Source organism: Nanorana parkeri, unplaced genomic scaffold (assembly GCF_000935625.1).
Source record: "Nanorana parkeri isolate BGI_ZX_2015 unplaced genomic scaffold, ASM93562v1 scaffold110, whole genome shotgun sequence".
In the NCBI taxonomy this organism is placed as follows: Eukaryota; Metazoa; Chordata; class Amphibia; order Anura; family Dicroglossidae; genus Nanorana; species Nanorana parkeri.
In genome coordinates, this window is record NW_017306378.1 from 627,580 (window position 1) to 647,080 (window position 19,501).

General features: G+C 43.3%; 1 protein-coding gene across 1 annotated transcript in view; it reads right to left on the reverse strand.

The window, feature by feature from the left end:
• The window catches only part of KMT2C (lysine methyltransferase 2C), a 184,553-nt gene that overhangs the window by 156,458 nt on the left and 8,594 nt on the right, over nt 1-19,501 (reverse strand). Inside the window, exon 2 of the mRNA XM_018553120.1 lies at nt 1,795-1,883. Coding sequence (XP_018408622.1) covers nt 1,795-1,883 — 89 coding nt within the window. The remainder of the gene's footprint in view (nt 1-1,794; nt 1,884-19,501) is intronic.

Genomic DNA, 19,501 nt, shown 5'->3' on the forward strand with positions numbered 1-19,501 from the left:
CTTAAAGTGCACCGCATATTCGCACACAATGGCAGACATGCCTACCACAACAATCCCCTCCAGTGATGCACTTCTCCCTCACCAGCATCTCCATCTTCTTACTAATCTTCTACCTGGTTTCAAGTGTTCGCCCGGGCCCCGATGACCTAACTCCAGCGGCATGCCGGTGTGTGTACTGAGCTGCACATGCGAACAGGTAATTAAAAATTGTTGAGAGGCGGAAATAAGCTTGTATGGCATAAGAGACATACACAGTTTCCTCTGCCAGAGAAAGCCTGCCTGATCGTCAGTTTTTGTTTTTGTTTGAAGCTTTACTTCCACTTTAACTTAGGACTTTATTTTGCTTGCTGTAAAGACAAAATCCAGGAATCCATGTGGGAATAGGAAAAAACATTTCTACAGCAATAAGAAATGCTGTCAACATCTTTAGTTCTGATCGAGCTGTATTGTTATCTGTAGGATGGAAAATGACTTACATTATACAGTGTGACCTCATCCTTATGGCAGCATTAGATGCCCTATGGCAGGGATGTCCAAACTCCGGCCCTCCAGCTGTGGTGGAACTACGAATCCCATGAGGCTTTGCAAGATTCTCACAGCCACAGACATGACTCCCGGAGAGAGATGCTTCATGGGATTTGTAGTTTCACCACAGCTGGAGGGCCGGAGTTTGGACATCCCTGCTCTATGGTATAAAATTCACCCCAACCCAGGATACTGAGTAAAAAGAAAAAAAAACTCTACACTAATAATGATAGAGACGTGTACTGACTGCTTTCCAATCCAGATGTTTAGGTTCATTTATATGTTTAAAAAAAAACCTCTCCATAGGAACTGCAGGAAACTGTGTTGATATGTGAGCGGCCTTTAGAGAGATAGTGAAAACACCTAATGGAACACCTAAGGTTTTTTTTTCCAAGTCCCAAAAATCCAGAAAAGTTAAAAATCCAGCCCGTCTGTGAGGCGTACTCCCTCCTCCCCAACAGTAATCTAATAGAAATGCTGGGAAGCAGGAACCCACCAAAGTCCTTTCTTTTAGGACTTTGGGGGGTCAAGCAGCCATGATTCAAATTCTGTCTGGGCAGCTCATTTGCATATTAAGGAAAGATATCAGCAGGTACCAAAAAGTTTTATTACAATATTTGCACGTATTTGCAACATGATTATGCAAATCAAAGAATGCTTTTTTGAATATTTAAATATCCTAAAATAATCTGACCAACAATTCTATATCTCACTCAAATCGATCATGAGAGAACTGCTGACTTGCGTTTGAAAATGCTAGTTGTCTGACTTTGTGGAATCAATAATTCTCAGTCACTGACCTGGTACAAGTATTTATAAAGTGACATTGTAATCCCTGGTGAGCATACTTGTTCTGAGTCAGAAGGTGCTGAAATTAAGAGGACGGCCAGGTGAGTAGCATTTTAAAAAGGTTACTTTGGTAGGTAGCACATCAGTTGCTCTAAAAAAGTTTTCCTAAAAGTTATAAAAAAATGTAAAAAAGGTTCTACTCATTTAGGGCCCCGGCTCTGTGGTATCGCGCGTTACGCACATTGGTGCATTGCAGTGCCATTTATTCTGAATGGCAGCCCAGAGCCCCTGTATTAAAGCACACCACTGTGAACTGCCACAAGTGTAGTATGGCTCAATTTTTGTTCCTTTGTGGCGCATTAGGGCAGTCCATTCATGTACGTGACACAATGGGCCGGTGCTGGTGTGAATGGGCCCTAGAAGCTAGCTGTAATAAATCAAAATCTTGAAGCACAATAAAAGCATTATCTGGTCATTAACCTGTGTCTGCAGAGTTTTCTGGTTCTGCTGCCTCAAGTCCATCCATACTATCTTCATCCTCCAATGCAGCTTTTCCTCTATTCTGAGGCCTAGAAGAAAAAAACAAATATATAAACATAAAACCCTGCATGTCTTTGATAAAAGTAGAAATAAACACTGAAGGATTCTGTTTAAATATGTGGCCCCAAGCATGATCTGATAAATATTCTATAATAAATAGGCATGCACCGATACCGGTATTTCCATATCGAGTACAAGTACCAATATTTTTTTTCGGTACTCGCCGATACAGAATACCAATACCGGAAATCCCATTAAGGAAGACAGGCGGCGTGTAATGACTCTCCACCTGGCTTCCTGATTAGCAGGGAAGCCGTCCCCATGCTTCTCTTCACTATGTGACGAGTAAGCATGGAGCCGGCTTTCTGGCCACTCAGGGAGCCGGGCGCCGTGTAAGGACGCGCTGCCCAGCTTCTAGATACAGGAAGTATTGGGCTAGGCATCAAATACTCGGCACCTATACTAGTATCGGTATATCCCTAATAATAATGTGTACCTTCAATCAGCCAATCCCCAGGTAGGGTGCAGCAACAGGACCCCGGGATTGGCTGCTCAGAGGTAGACATTTTTATACACCGGGTGTTTTGGACTGAAGGTGCACAAAAAAGAAACTCTTTAACGAAGAACAACAAAGAGGTCTATGTTAGTATATCATTGTTTGCATCTATTTTAGCTGTTGTTTCTCTGTTAACATGCCCAAGGCCATACATTACTCAGCAGTTGTCTTGAAAATGGACATAACCGATTAAACAGTGGCACTGGAGAAGATCATACATATTATAAAGATACATCTTCAATTTCAGACTAACAAAATTTGCACCTTCTGGTGAGCTCTGGCACACCTAAAACATGGAAATGTAAGATACATATCAATATGTAGTTAATGCTGTTTGCAATCATTGGATAGTCCACACATGTTTTGTAAAAGAATCCCACTAAGACATTGCTGAGGCATCGTATGATAAAATGCAACTATGATAAAGGCTCATAACAAAGTGGAATGTCTAGTTCTTAAAGGAAGCCTGTCAAAAGTCACGTCCACTAAAATAAGGCAACATAAATCCTCTCTTTAGAACCTGCCTATTGCCGCCAATGATCTGCGTATGCCAAGACACAATGGAAAGTTGCAAATAGCCACTTTCTTGAAAAAGTCACAGCTTGCCCCTCCTGTAAAGCCGAGACTATGCCCCATGCTTACGTGCAATGTACTCTAGCGTCTCATACCCCAAGTCCCACAAGTGCATACATGTGAGAACTCCATGGCAGGAGACCCTTCATATCAGGCTCAATCCACATCAATGCGAGGCGGGAGCACATGTGATGTTGCACGCAATTCCGCATCGCATGTTGCAATGTTAGTTGCGATGCAGTGCCATTATTGATATGGCATCCCAAGGCAGCTAGCCATTGCATGTGTGTTGTATCGCATTGCATGGTAACCTATTGCCATGCAATGAAGCACAACGTGATTTAGGAAAAAGGTGCATGCTATTTTTTTAATGCCAACTACTAACTTGCCTATAAACAGTCTCTTAAATACAGGAAATGACTGACAGCCTGGCTACATTCTTGGTATGAGGGAGAAAACATGGGACCATTGAATACGATTGGTAAACTTTCTCTTGGTTCATACTGTAAACAGCAATATTAGGAGGAAAGAAAAGAAAGCTTAGTGATACAATGCAACATTTAATTGATGCACGCAAGATTTGCTGCCATAAAGTGGGCACTGATGCAAAATAGAAGACAGTGTCAGGTAAGCGAGTGTTATTTTTTCTGGTCTACAACCACATCTTTGTAACATATCATTATCAGTGATGCAAGTGTAGCCCTAGTCGTACACTCTCTGGAGGTATTAAGGAGCAGAGCCTTCCCTAGATCTTGGAGAACAGGATACAACCTCTAATAGGCACCAGTGCCTCCATTCAATTGGGGCTTGTGGATAACAAGTGTAATCACAACTTGGAAATATATTAGTCAGAATAGACCATAATCCACAGAGTATTGTATATGAAAATCCATATATTGAACAAGTAACATCCAGTGAACCATCAAACTTCAGGTATTCATCAAAAGGAACCATAAGCCATTGCAGTCCTTCTAGCATGTCGCAGCGAGGGGATGCTACAGTAACTTGTCTGTGCTCTATAAATATCCACTTTTCTCTATCTGCCCATGTGTCTCTCCATCCAGCTTACCCAAGAACCCCTGTAATCCCCAAACAACTAGGGCTGCAGAAATTAACGATTAATTCCTCGATTAATCGTAAATTCTTTTGATCGATTAAAATTCTTTTGATCGGCACTCACCTCTCCGCTGGCTTCCGGGTCTTCCGTCGGAGATCCGGTGACGTCACAGACATTGACGTCACTGGACTCCTTCCCCAAGTGGCTCCGTCGGCTAACGAAGGGAAGGGGGGAGGAGTCCGGTGACGTCGATGTCCGTGACTGAAGTCAAAGAGTCGGCATGATGGGTAGCTATCATCTTCACAAGAAGAGGTCGGTATGTTTGTTTTATCGGATGACAGGTTTCTTTTAAACTGATGGACTCGTAGCTTGGTACATTTCAGTATAGGTTGCCCACACACTGGCAAATTATAGAGAAGGTTAATTCTCTGCTTATAATCATAGCACAGTGACAACGTGCAGGAGAAGGATGTCTGCTAAGATTTTCAATTCTTGGGTTGGAGGCTATGCGAATAATATACAAATAAAAGTTGATGTCTTTGTTGCGTGATCACTTGTTCTGCAGTACGCAAGCTGGAATCCTGACACAAACACATATTTAGCCATGCAAACGTGCTTTCTGGCCAAGGGGCCAAGTTTGTGTGCATACTCTCAAGGCCAATGGTTGACAAATAAGGGAGCCTCAGCTGCAGCCCCTAATGTACCAAAGGGGTGAGCATAATATTTAGTATATCTAGTGCTACAGAAGACTGTCAGAGACTGCAGACAGGTGTTGTGGACTGGTAACCTGATGCAGGTGACGAGACTAGACATTTTTCCCCAGACTGCAAGAAATGACTGCTATTATAGCCCATTGGCAAATGTATGCTCCCACTCTAAGGTCTACAAAGGGCCATACGTGGCCCTCAAGCCCCAGATTGCACATCAGCGCTCCTAAAGTTTTCTATATGAACTAGGATCACATTAATCCAGCACGTTATTATTCTGAGTTGCCCCACTCAAGTGGCGGCCATATCGCGTGGGGCACGCGAGATTAATAACGTGCTGGATTAGTGTGATCCTAGTTCATTTTATTACTTCATTGCTGTGCTGTATGTGTATAGGCCAATGTAGTTGGAGCTGTATGTGCGTTATAATTCATCGAAATTAATCGATTAAAAAAGAAATTCGATTAATCGAACCCGAAAGTTTTAATCAGTACCAGCCCTACAAACAACACTTGATGACCTCATCACAAAGTGCAGGGGCACAGCAGCCATATTTGAAAAGGGCAAAACACTGCTTAACAGGTCAGTAGATACAATAGTAAAAGGGCAGAATATTGATCACATCACTACGCAAGGACCTACATACAGGTCTATAAAAAATAGAAACAGCCCTTGTCCATCCTTCCATTAGTACAACACTGTTTGCACTACACAGGCAAAACAACTTCCCGATGAAAAATCCCAGCAACCAGCAGTGAACAGGATTTCCAGCAATAAAACTGAGATAATTAGCGTGATTACCTTTACCCGCTATAAAAAAAAAACACACACTTTATGGCAAAACATAACGACACCATTCAGCAGAGAAGGCTAAACCTTAGATAAGCGACCTGTAGGGCCGGACCCCGAATGGCAGATGAGATTACATTTCTCAGATCCAACATGTGTTATCGATTCTATTAATAGTCTTGTATTTAGAAAATACATTCTGGGGTGCAAAACGATAATTTGGGGCCCAGAAAATGTTTTGTTGATACTCTGAGCCTGGTCATTTACAAGGCAATAGAGGTAGGAGCTTAGTCACTTCCATTGCTTTATTAATATACTGTACCTCCTTAGTCTTGAAGAATCGCTAGAATATATTCAATGTTTCTACAAAAAAGTGGGATGTGCAGCCCACACGTCTATTCCTGGTCTGTATAAAACCTAAAGTGACACTAAACTCTGGAGTTAAAAGGGTTATTAAACCCTCCGGTGTTTTTGTATACATCTACTACTAGATATATGCAAAAAAAAAAAAGCTTTAAACTTACCTGTGTCTTCCCCGCTATTTTACAACACACACAGGAACCATGGGGAACAAAAGTAGCCCCCCTCCAGAAGGAAGGACAGTGTCAGCACCAATTCAGGGCCAGTTCACACGACGTCCGTTTTGTGTGCTGACCGGATCCGTATGCTCCTGCACTAAAAATGCATTCCAATGGGACGCACTGCAGCCAACCCTGAGAGCGGGACCCCCTTGGTCGTGTTCATGGGAAGCCTCTTCCTTCCCTAGAAGGAAGCCAGACCCTGAGAGCTTCGCATTCACCCACCCGGTCTGTCCCCATTTCTGGCCTATTTATCCTGCCTTTTTAGAATGTTTTGATTGGCACTTAATACAGTCTAAGAAAATTAGTAATAACCCTATACTATTATGCTCTATGTTATAGGTAATCCTGTACAAAGTATAGTATTATTTGACTGTCAACCTTATGTTTTTCAATAAAAAATTTATTTGGAAAAAAAAAATGCATTCCAATGTATCCCTATGTGTTTTATGGGCTACAGTTCTCACGTGCGCAGTCCGTTCAGGTTACGACAGAAAAATACTGCATGTCACATTTTGTCCGGTCAGGAAACGGTCCGGAAACGCAAAACGCGTCAAAAACGCACTGCAGCTGAGGATCCACAGCCGAGTGATACACAAATCTACACTTTTGTTAATCGGGTACCTGAATGTATTTTTAAGATTTAAATCCCGAGTTCAGTGTCACTTAACATTTACATGTTCTCCTAATAGCACTTACGGTAGTAGCTCTCCTATTACTTTCTAATATTAAATATTGTTCTACAAATGACGGATGAAAGACGCCAGTCAGCGATATGGTTCATTTCTCCTCATGCATTCCCTTTTCCTAGTCACATACAACACTTCACAACTTTCCTATGAACCCTGTAAATCTACAGGGAGAGTAAAGGATATTGGCAGACTGTAACCACACTGGTATTCCTCCTCACTATACAGTACGACATTCCTGAACACAAAGCACAGCAAAAGCTGCATTTGTCCTGCTTTGCCTGCACTGCAAACATCTCAAACGAACCTGTTGTGCCCAAAGAAACTCCCCCCTAACAGTACCGATTGTTAGGCCTTGTTCACACCAAATGCAGAGCCGATCCGGTCAGGTTTCTGCACACGCAGTGCAGTGGGCTGTGCCGCGTTTCGGACCGTTTTCGGTTAAAAAAAAATATTTTTTTATTTTTTAAAGTTTAACATGGGCTTTCAGGCACTTGCATGCGTTTTGATGCGTTCCAGAGAAGGCAAAATAGGGCTTGCCGCAGTTTTTTCACCTGCTCTGGATCTGCACGCTGGATGTGAACTGGAGCTCAAAATACCATTGGAATACATTGGACGCAGTTTTGATCCGGTCTGCACCTGCTCTGCTCTGGATCTGCTCTGCGCTTGGTATGAACAATCCCTAAAGATAAGCCAATCATATCTACGATAAATCAAATAGAATTTTCTAACACTGCCAATTGTCTTTGCATCAAAACAAAGAGGAAACAATTAGACAACGACATGAGCGGTTTGTAGGAAGTAATATATGTATGTATTTTTAAGATGCGTTTTGGGGTTTTTTACGCAAAAGATACATTGCAACATCTTTCTCTGACCGCAAAGTTCTGTTATCGGGGAAGGTATCGGAGCATTTGGCAGAGTACAAGTACTCGCCCAAATACTGGGTATCAGCACCAATACTAGTATCGGTATCAGTGCATCCCTATTTAACACTATACATAAATACAATGTTTTCAAAACAAAAAAGCAGAACTACAGCCAAAAATCAGATAAGCAGCACAGTGATTGGCTCATCTCTACTTTCTCCTTCCATCAGCAAGCTCTGTCAGCACATGAACGGATTGGCTCCTTGTACTGCTCCTTCCTCGCACACCCCAGCCCTGCTGTACAGGGACTCCAAGAGGCTGATACCAGGCATAATTCAGGGACGTACAATGCTTGTATTTAAAAGATACATTAAATGACGTATTAATGGTTACAGAACTGCATTCCTTTGTATCTTTCATATAATGTATTTCCACTTTTGCAGTAAAATGTGACTATGTTTATGTGATCAGATTCACACAGCATACCAAAAACGTTTTGAGAGATATAGGTCTTACCTTTTAAATGCATCTATGCAGCCTTTGCATGCTTCTCTTCTAACAGGACAGGAAACTCTGACTGTCCCCATAGAAAGACTAGGGACAGACAGAACTTCCCCTTATTACCATACAATATTTCTACATCTTTACCCTTTATTAGGACAGACAAAGTTCAAACCTAGTTTACATGATGAGATCTGCCAGCACAGCACAGACATCTCCTTGTCTCTATAAAATAAGAGGGAGGTGTTCTGCAGTCAAGCGGGGAGAACTCAGACAGGGCTGACAACATTGCTGGGAATCTAAATGCAACAGAGGCAGAGTTGTCAGCTCACCACAGGAAGTTAGGAGCACAATTAATTTCTGGCAGGAACAGCAACTATTTTTATTTTTGTAATTAAAAAAGAATTATGGGGTGAGTGTAAAACACTCCCCCATAATTCAAGCCAACCTGTGACTCTGAAGCGGTCACAGGTTGGCTCCATTGATCGGGAAGTCAGCGAACACATACCGCCGATCGCTGACTTCAAGATCCTCTCCCTGCAGAGTGGTGACCCCGCTTCCCCCCTACAGAAGCTGACCCCTCCCTTTTTAGATCCTCCAGCGCTGACTGGAGGAACAGACGAGAGGGGGGGCGGACACAGCTGGCTCTGCACCTAGATAGGCGGACACAGCTGGCTCTGGACCTAGATAGGCGGACACAGCTGGCTCTGCACCTAGATAGGCGGACACAGCTGGCTCTGCACCCAGATAGGCAGAGCCCGCTGTCACTTAGCCAGCGGTGTGGATCTCGACAGTATTGTTGGGATCTGTCCCGGCTGCGGCGCAGCTCTGAGCTTAAGCCCGCTATATGCTGAGTTGTTGGTCACCGGAGGACATTAGTGAATGTCCTCCGGTGACCCTGAAGAGAACTATGGCCAAAAAAGGTTACCCCATAGTTCTCTTTTAAAGTAAAATATTCTAACCCAGGAGACAAATGTAAGCCAATACATACCATTTAAGTGTGATAATGTTTCATTCAGAGCAGATAGACCAGACACATTCATTCAGCACTGTAATCATAAGGGCCCATTCACACCAGACGCTGTGCTGATCACATAGGGGGGAATTTATTAAAACTGAAAGACAGAATCTGGAGCAGTTGTCCATGGCAACCAATCAGCATCTCTCTTCAGTTTCCTCAGGTAAGATTTAAAAATGAGACAGAGAAGCGGATTGGTTGCAGTGCACAGCTGCTCCAGTTTTCATAAATTCCCCTCAGTGTCTGGTGTGTGATGCCCCCGGCACAGTGCCGATATGCACATCGCACCGTGTACTTTTTTTTGTTAAAACTTTATTGAAACATCACAAGAGACATTTCATTCAGTTATACAAGCACAGTGGGGTACAACCGCATCACATCCTGCTGCTTTGAAAAAAGGCATGCTATACTTTCAGCGCACAACACCACATTCCCAATGCAACGCGGAAGCAGTGTTAATTACGTTGACAGAATTTTTTTTGTTTTCTTGGGCGTTTTTCAGTGTTAAAAACTAAACGAAAATCACAGAGTAGTTAATGGGACGGAAATTATTTTGGTCTCAAATTGATGAGAATTGTCAACGATTATTTGCAGCGCCGCTGCCGCCACTCTGCCCGCCCATTCTCTTCCCCACTGGTGCTGGCTGCAGCGGTGTGTGTCCCTATCAATCCCTGTTGCTCTCCCCGCCATAGTTCTCCTTTAATGCATCTATTATTTCTTTAAATACAAGCAGTGCAAGTACCTGAATCTGAACTGGTATCAGTCTCTTGCAGTTCTTGCATACTGTACAGCAGAGCTGGAGTGTGAGGGGAAGAGACAGAACAAGACAGCAATGGTTTCATGTGCTGACCAGACCAGAAGCATGCTGAGAGGAGGAGAAAACAGAGCGACAGTGAGATTAGCTCATCTCTGTGCTGCTTCTCCTTTCACTGTCCAATCACAGGCTGGGTGGGGCAGGTCCAGGACGACCAGGGTTCAGGGGATACCTGCAGTACTTATAAAGTAAGTGAACTCTGTGTGTGTGTGTGTGTGTGTGTTTTCTTGAATGTTGGTGCTTTAGTTTCTTAGCAGACACAAAACACACATATAGCAGAGTTCTGCCTAACCACAATGTAGGCCAAAATGAGTTGCTGGGGAGTTATTTGTGCAAACAACGCAGTGCGGTCATCTGTCACAGCCTGTGGCAGAGGTGCGAGCTGCCACATGTCATGACTTATCGCACGAGTCTTCTGATGAAAACCTAGGTGAGATGTGGCCGCTACTACACAACTCATCATACACTCTTGTAGATGGACAGTATACTGAAACCAGTCTCCTTCTCTGCATTCATACATCACCCTAACCTATGTTTAGAGGACGCAATCTCTTTTCACCGAAACGTTCACCACCATCAGGAACCTAAACATGGGTGATATGATCACGGAAATATTTCTGCAGAAAAAGTTACTTCTGTGTAACCAGAGAGTGAGGAAAGAGTCCGTGTGCCTGCAACAGTCTGCAACACATCCATCTCAGCAAAGGGCAGAACCCCAGACAAACCTTTCACTCCTCATTTCAGATTAAATGACTAAACTCACAAAATTATTCAATAATGAATACGGATCAAATATACATTGCCAGCAAAGCATTTATTACCATATTTGCCCAAACACTTACACTCATCGGGGGGAAATGATCAAAATCTGGAGCAGATTTGCACTGCAACCAATCAGCTTCTCGCTCTCACTTTTAAATCTTATCTGAGCAAACTGAAGAGAAATGCTGATTGGTTACTATGGGCAACTGCGCCAGATTTTGATAAATTCACCTCATCATGTTTCCAAACAGTTTCAACTGCTTGCTCCAACTCCAAGCTCCAAAACCTCTTGGCTCAGCTTCCCTGAACTTCCTGTCCAGTACAAGATCGCCAGGGAGAGCACAGTCCAGCACTAGCTTAGATGAGGGAGAAGGGAAGAGGTAGTATGGGAGTGACTTGCCTTGCTGTATTTGTGGAGACACACAGATTACTAGCACACACAAGGGTGGCTCCATAGGACACTTCAGGGGAAAGGAGCCACCCTAAAACATGATATCAGGGTCAGTGCTCAGGGGAGCCGATTCAGCAGAAAACGGTTTTTAATCATTGGAGTAGCATCCAATGTAAGTGATTTCATCAGCATTTCAAATAGCTTTAAATGTTTTGACTTTAATATCACTAAGTCGGCCATAGACTGAACAAAAGAACAGATTCCTCCATTTACATAGACTGGCAGAACACATGAACACTCACTTTTCTATCTGGCTCTTTGAGTAGTTGACCTTTGTTGAACCAGCAGGGCCATTTCTGTGATTCCACCGAAATCCTAACAGTGTATGACAAGGAAGACCCTCCGTAAGATTGTATTACAGTGTCCTCATTGGGGGGGGGATCATTCGCCACTGGTGTAAAGGGGGGGGGGGGGGTTGTTCAACCGGGAACATAAACCCCTAAAAATAAAAACCCCAAAAATTCCTTCTAGCAGGGTTCCAAGCGCTATCATCTGTCTATTGCTGTCTGTTTCTATTGGGATTTTTCATTTAACTTCTTGCCAATGTAAAACAGGGACAGGCGATAAAAGGAACAAACAGTTTAACATGCGTATCCAAGCAGTTTATTTTTTTAGTTTTGAGTGGTTAGGGTTAGACCTCTGACAGGTTTTTATTGCTGTCTGTGTCTTCATTGGGGAGATTTACTACTCTGCTTGAACTGGGAGAAAGATGGTGAGTGGAAATCCAGAATTTACAAGATGGGTCCAGAACAAGAAGTAAAAGGGGAAATGTAATAGAGGCAACTCTCTAGGAGAGTGCGCCCCCCTCACTTTGGGAGAGATTTCCTTTACCTCCGGTGTCATCTCTGGGACAGGAAGTGAAGGGAAATTTCACCAATGGCACACAGGCAAAAAAAAAAACCTGGCGGGAGTTTTAACCCTTCCCTACTGTATCCAAAACTGACAAATGTTTTGGTTACACATAAGTGTATTTCTACTTGGCCCTACTTGGCTAAATTGGGATGACACCTACTTCATATTTGTTACATGTTCCCATTCATGTTTAAGCAGCTCCTTTTATTTTATTTTTTTTACTTGCTTAAAAATCCAACTTCGCTTCCCTCCAATGTATTGTTAAGGAGGGGGCTGTGCAAAATTATGTTTCCTCTAATTAACCCTGGGTGTACTGTGATGGCAGATTTCAATATCATTATGTAAACTAGAAGTGAACAGTATCTGTCCTAACAAAGGGTTAAAGACTTAGCAGCATTGTATATTAATGAGAAGCAGCTCAGTCTGCTATCATTTTGTCCCTCTAACTTTCAAACGCCTCGGGATAGCTTGGAATCTACACAGAGACCTTCACTAAAGTCCATGCTGTGTGAATTGGAACGCAAACATACAGAGGGGTTTTCTCACATTTCACTGCAAAAGTGGAATTTTTAGGTTTATTTTTATAAAGGAGAGGGGGGGGGGGGGGCAGCAGTGACAGCTCTGGACCAATCATTGCCCCAACCATAAGACCCCACTCACACTGAGCGTTTTGTAGCGCGATTTCCGCTAAAAAATTAAGCTCAATGTAGCTCTTCCAATGCATTTCAATGGAGATGTTCACATTGTGCAGCTCAATGTCGCCTGTAGCTTATAGCTGAAGCTTGCCCATGAGCTAATGGTTGTAAGTTCAATGCAGTAAACGAAGGCCTCATGCACATGCAATGAAAATACATGAGTCCTGGTACGTTTGGAGTTCATTTGTAGACACACCTGGAAACATGTCATGCTTTGCTGTGACTAAATGCACACCTAGATGATTGGCACAGTCCCCGTGTAGTCAGTCCAGCTCAGTTACCAACAAACAAGAACTTTCTGCATCCCGGGAGAGTTTATCCTGGTTGTATGCAGCTAAATGTGCCTAAACCCAGGAAAAAGTCATCTAGGAAGCATAAGAGATGTTTATACTTCTCTCGTGTGTAACGCAGGCTGCCAATGTGCATGATGCCCTAATAGAGCTGCAAGAGATCTTTAGGAATGATGACATTTTGCTCGATGAAGCCAGTCCACCCTTGAGGCCTTGTTCACACCTGAGCGCCGGCAGTTTCTGCGTTGTTTGTAATAGAAAAATTAAGGATTCAAGTCCTGTGTGACAGCGCTCTCCTGGGGGGTGGGGGATGGGTGGTTCTGTGTTGTTCAGAACTTTTTTTATATTAGTTTGGTTAAGTGGGGGCTGTGTGGAGGAGGATGGTATTGAGGTGGAGGTGGCGTGCGGCTTCAGTTCAATATGGACCACAGCCCAGCAGCACTTCCCTCACACAGGCACCCGACGGAAGGACACCTCGACTCTGCAATTGAAGACCCTGCACCCAGTCCCAGAGGAGACCGCCGGACATTGCCTCCAACACGAATCCCGTCGTCGATGACTACACTTCCTCAAGAACCTCACGGTGAGTTTATATACACACCGCTCAACTTGCCTCCATTTCATGTGCACCTTTTTTGTTTCTCCCTCCACCCCTGACACTTAATACATCACGGAGGAAAAATATTAACGTAATTGCTTCTCGGGCAGCATTAACCCTGCATGCCCTATCCACAAAATGTCCCCCTATTCTCATCTGTCCAACCCCAAGGGCAGTTGCGCCTCAGACTCTGTTTTTCTGTTTTGCGTTGTTTGTTCCCACATTTATGCACACGTTGGCGTGCGTTTTTCTCTGCCGCGCTGACTAATAAAAAGCAGTCAAATCCATGACAAATTTTTTCTGTTTTCTTTTTACTTTACTTCCTGTTTCCCGCAGATAAGAGAGTGTTTGCTGCAAAGTTCCCTGCTGCATTGTGTTGGTGATGATCATTTAACTTTCAGTGGCGCACTCTGGCAGCTGTCTTGACCACGATGATGATCCTAAACAGGAGAAAGCGATGAAGAAGCTTCTGGATCCATCCTATCATTGCAAACAGACAGCAAAGCAGCCAGTTCTGGGCCATGGATAATAAGTTACGTGGGCATGAAGACAAATGTTTCATATACAGTGTCACTTGGACGGTGAGGTCTTTCCACTCTGTAAAAAACACTCAGCAAACGTGCGTTAAACGCGCATTCAAAACGAGCGCGTTTCCAAGGAAAGTCTATGGACCAAAAACGTGCTGTATATGCCCCAAAGTAGCTCTTGAACTTTTCTGTGCGACAGGCGTTTTTGAGCGGGCGACAACGCTCAGGTGTGAACAGGTATCATTGAAATTAATGAATGGAATTTTCTTTGCCGAGCGTTGAAATTCCTAGGTATGGACAAGGCCTGAAACGTGTCAGCAGTAAGGCACACAAGAGACAGAATCGATTGCAAGGATTTCTTCAATGCACGAAGGGTAGATCGGGTCTCTTTCCGGATATTTTTATATGACGAGACAAGTTTAGAAAATCAAAATTGTGAGTACCAGTCCGTTATTTTACAACAAAGGTTTTATTAAGGTGGCACACGATGCTGGTGCACTGTCTACCCTATAATGATAAAATTCTGTTAGATCAAAAGAAACCGAGCGGAGGAAAGGAAATCCTCCCATATTTTGTATACACTAATATGCATCAAGAAACGTAAGAATATTCTTAATAAACACCATTTTCTCAGGATCTTTTTAGACATAATTTACCAGCCTTGCTATGAAGAAATCCCCCTAAAAACCGCACAGGGAAGTACCAATGTACACAATATACAGGTGAAACTCGAATAATTAGAATATCATGCAAAAGTAATTGCAGTAAGTGCTGCAAAAGGGGCCCAAACCAAGTACTGAGTACATATGCATGCTTGTACTTTTCAGAGGTCCGATATTGTTCTATGTACAATCCTTGTTTTATTGATTGCATGTAATAATCTACTTTTTTGAGGTTGTGGATTTGGGGTTCTTGGGGTTTTCATGAGCTGTAAGCCATAATCATCACAATTATGACAAATCACGGCTTGAACTATCTTGCTTTGCATGTAATGAGTCTATCTCATATATTAGTTTCACCTTTTAAGTTGCATTAGTGAAATAAATGAACTTTGCACGATATTCTAATTATTCGAGTTTCACCTGTACATCCTCGCTTTCCACATGGACATTATATGCCAAATCTACTCCTTAGAGTGGCCCTGAGTCTAGATGGGGCTCAAAGTGGCAACTCATTCGCAAACATCCCTTTTCTGAAATGAACCGTCCTCTACTGACCTCATCTAGAGAAATGTGCCAAAAACCTTTCACACACCTTCACCTTCCTGTAATGTGAGAGAATGAACAGACCTAAAAAAAAAAAGACTGGCCGCAGAGTTCTATATGGAGAAGTCGTGTGAGGAAAGCAAAAGGAATGGCACAAGTTTGCAATGCTAATGAAATTTCAATGTACAACTTTCCAGAAATGAAGACAATTCTTTTTTTCAATTACAAGTCTTTGTAAAAAACAGCCATCGTCTCATGAAAACAGGCAGAGAGGAAATAGAAGAACGTGCGGAGCTAGAGACCCTTTAATGTTTACTACTCAAGGCTCAACAAGCTGAATAATTTCCTGAACCAGAGGTTTCCGGGTGATAAGAAAACCAATATTTAGTAACACAATAAATAATGTGGTCAGTACACTATAATAGTATCCTGACACCCTACTCGCATCACCATTGCCCTGACAGTGAGCCCATACAAATCTTCTACCATGACAGATACAAACACCTTCTATTGCCAATAAAAAGAATTGTAAATAAACACATAGACATGAGCTTCATGCAAAATGAATATACAGTATGTAGAACCTTTTTCATCACAGTTGTTTAATCCACTTCTTATTTCAATAATAAAAAAAAATAATCTATATAAAATACACACACACACACACACGCCAAAAGTATTTGGACGCCTGCCTGAAATTGTCCAAAATGTCTTGTTATGCTGATGCCTTAAGAGTTCCCTTCACTGAAACTAAGGGGTCAAGCCCAACCCCGCACCATAATCCCCCCTCCACCAAACTTTACACTTGGTACAATGCAGCCAGGCAAGTACAGTTCTCCTGGCAACCGCCAAACCCAGACACGTCCATCAGATTGCCAGACAGAGAAGCGTGATTCATCACTCCAGAGAACACGTCTCCACTTCTCTAGAGTTCAGTGGTGGCGTGCTTTACACCACTGCATCCAACGCTTTGCATTGCACTTGGTGATGTAAGGCTTGAAAGCAGCAGCTCGGCCATTTTTTTTTACTGGGGAGCTGCAGGATCACAATGGATTACTACACAGGCAATGAATTAATGAATGTGGAACTTGATCTTGAGTTAGCATGCACTTGCTTTGAATGTTACATTTGGCATATTTAAAGATGTTGAACTCTGGGATAAGTAAATACTGTCTAAATACAAGAGCCATATGTATTCTTATTTAAATCTTGGTGCTTTGTGTATTTCTTTCAGATCTGTGGAGCAATCCAAATGTGAAACGTTACCTCTGCGCAGGAGTTTTCTGTAATAAAGACCGATCACTGCTGCTCTCTCTCCTTGTGCAGGGTGACTGGTCTTGTCTCCGCCCCCTCCCGTAGATTTCTGCAGGCAGCCTGCAGGGCCCCTCCCATAGGTCTGCATAGACTGCGTACAGCATACTGATGTTGCTAAGGTAAAATGCACAGGGTAAAATGTGGTTTTGCAAAGGCATTTGACGCACAAAAAGTGGATTAATATCCTATGTGGCTAATGAGAAATATATTTAACTTGAAGTTGCTATGTCCGTTCAGTTGACTTGTAAAGCCGACCTTTCGATGTTAAATTTCCTCTCATTTTCTTCTGGCTCCCTACTTATACAATTTCAAATACTTCACACATTTTCTGCCAAGTAAATACCATGCCTATCCTTTTACAGAAGTGCGTCCTATCGCCTACAGCCTCCTGGGTAATCAAGGTCACATATCCCGAGGGAACTGTAATATTGTGATACTTTGAGCTTGTATACGATGTGGCATCGTGCCATCAGGTGGCAGGCTGCAAAAATCAGGAAGACACAACCAGCTACTGATGATCCAAAATGGTGATGCAGTATCAGAGCAGCACAAGGGGGACTTCAGATACAAGGAAGAGAAGCCTGGACCAGGAACTAGAAGTTCTTCTACTCATACAGAGAAGTCATTGCAGCAGATTGTAATTGTGGATTAGCAGATGGAAGGTCCTCTAACATTCGAGAACACAGGAAGCCCTATTCTGCTGCCTTTGACCTGCTATTTTCTATGCATGTTCATGGGAGAAGAATCACAAACTAACATTTCTAGATGTTCCCTATGACATAGCAAATCTTCACTTCAGGTCCACTTAAAAAGAACTGTACGAAAAGGTGATTAAGATCTACATACATGTCTGTTATATAGTAGTAAATATATACATATACAAAACACATCTCTCTGCTCTCCTTCTATCAGCATGTTCTTTGCTGGAGCATTCTGTTACTTCTCCTTCCCTCTGTCTGAATCTGTAACCCTGATTGTGTATAGGGACTACATGAGGCGAATACCAAGTCCAATTCAGGTAATTCCATTGCTTGCTTTTATATCTGCAAGCCTTAAGCGATGGATACAACTGATGTCATGCTCAACAAGGAAGGAAGATGTACCCATCCCAAACAGAAGAAAACACCTCCAATTTACATGTATGCAAACAGCACATCTATGTTGTAACTGCAGGTTATGACATGTCCACATATAAGAGGAAACCAAGTCAGGAGACAACACTGCGGCACAACCTGCCAACATTCAGCCACTGATAATACTTATCAAGAAGTTGGAGCAACTTTCAAAAGTAGCTCGTAGGTCATGTTCACAGTAACAGAACACTTTCAAAGCAACATGGCAGTATCTACAATTCATACGTCCAGCATCTACCCGGTTCTTAGCAAGCTGCGCACTTACCTGGCTTGAATTTCCAAAATGAATAAAATAAAATTTCGACGCGGCCGCTCGCAAGGGACGGAACCCGGAAGTCGGCAGCCGCCAGAGGACACAGTGGGGATCGCGGACAAGGTAAGACCTGTACGCTGTATTCCTGAGTGTGGCTCGGGGTTACCGCTTTGCTAACCCCGATCCACACTCGGGTATACCAATGGAAACGCGCTGAAAAACGCCCCAAAGAAGCTCCTGTGCTTCTTTGGGCGTAGGGCGTTTTTCAGCGCGTTCCTACGTGCTGAAATACACCCAGGTGTGATCCAGGCCTAAAGCAGAACTCGGGGTAAAAATTTTATTAACTGTTGCCGTACGGCTACCCCCTTGTTAACTGCTTGTTATTGACTAGGGTCAAAAAGTTATTCTCGCTCGATCTTCCGAGCCCGTTTGCTCTTAGACCGGTCTCTGGAGCCTCGCTCCCTCTTTGCCGCAGCGGTCTAAGGTCCCGGGAGTCATCTGGTTCTATACACAGCGTATAGGTTGTGAAGATGCCGTGAGACACACCATTGCTGCAGCAGAGCAAGAGACAGGCGGGAGGAAGCACTGTGACAGTCGGCCGGCTCGAAGGATCGGGTGAGTGTAACTATGCATATATGCTACATACACCTACACCAACTCTTGCAGTGCAGGGGTAAAAACATTTTCCCCCGGAGTTCTTTAAAGAAATGTTGCATACACCTACACCGGCCTCAAAGACCCTGCTTTGAATCCCAGGCCGTTCTGTTAGGCAAAACACTTCAGCTGTTCTAGCGATCCCTCATCTCCTGACCCCAGGACATTCCTACTGGCTGATCACTAGAATAGATTACCTCACTGGCCAACAGAAATGTGCAGGAGGCAGGAAGGGTCATGGCCAGAAGGTTGCAAACTGCAGACCAACAAAATGGTTGGGTAAATGGAGTTTTGGTGTCCGCTGCAGGTATGTTCTTCTGAATTGTCAGAACCTAGAAGAAGACTGGGACGAAGAAGAAAGCGCCAGCAAGGAAGCGGGGAGCACACAGACATTGCAGCTCTGGAGGGGATCTCGCTTTGGCAAGTCTACCATAAAGTGCTAATATTTGCCGTGCATACTAGCACATTAGAGCTAAAAGCTCCTGGAGTCCCTTTTCCATCCGCTTTACTTCTGCTTAGTGTAAAATCTACAGCCCAATATACTGCCTTTCCCCCTGTGACTGGCCAGAAAGTTACAACACTCACACTAAACTAGGGGCACACTAGAAGAATACTTCCTCTTGCTCGCAGTCAACTCAGATTAAATCATTCTCCCCAAATGCCCATCTTAGGCTTACTTTGATATAAGTTGTATGTAGTGTGACTTGTCAGGAGTCCGTACACGCAGACTTGCAAAGTTAATGACAGGTCCTCTTAAATGTA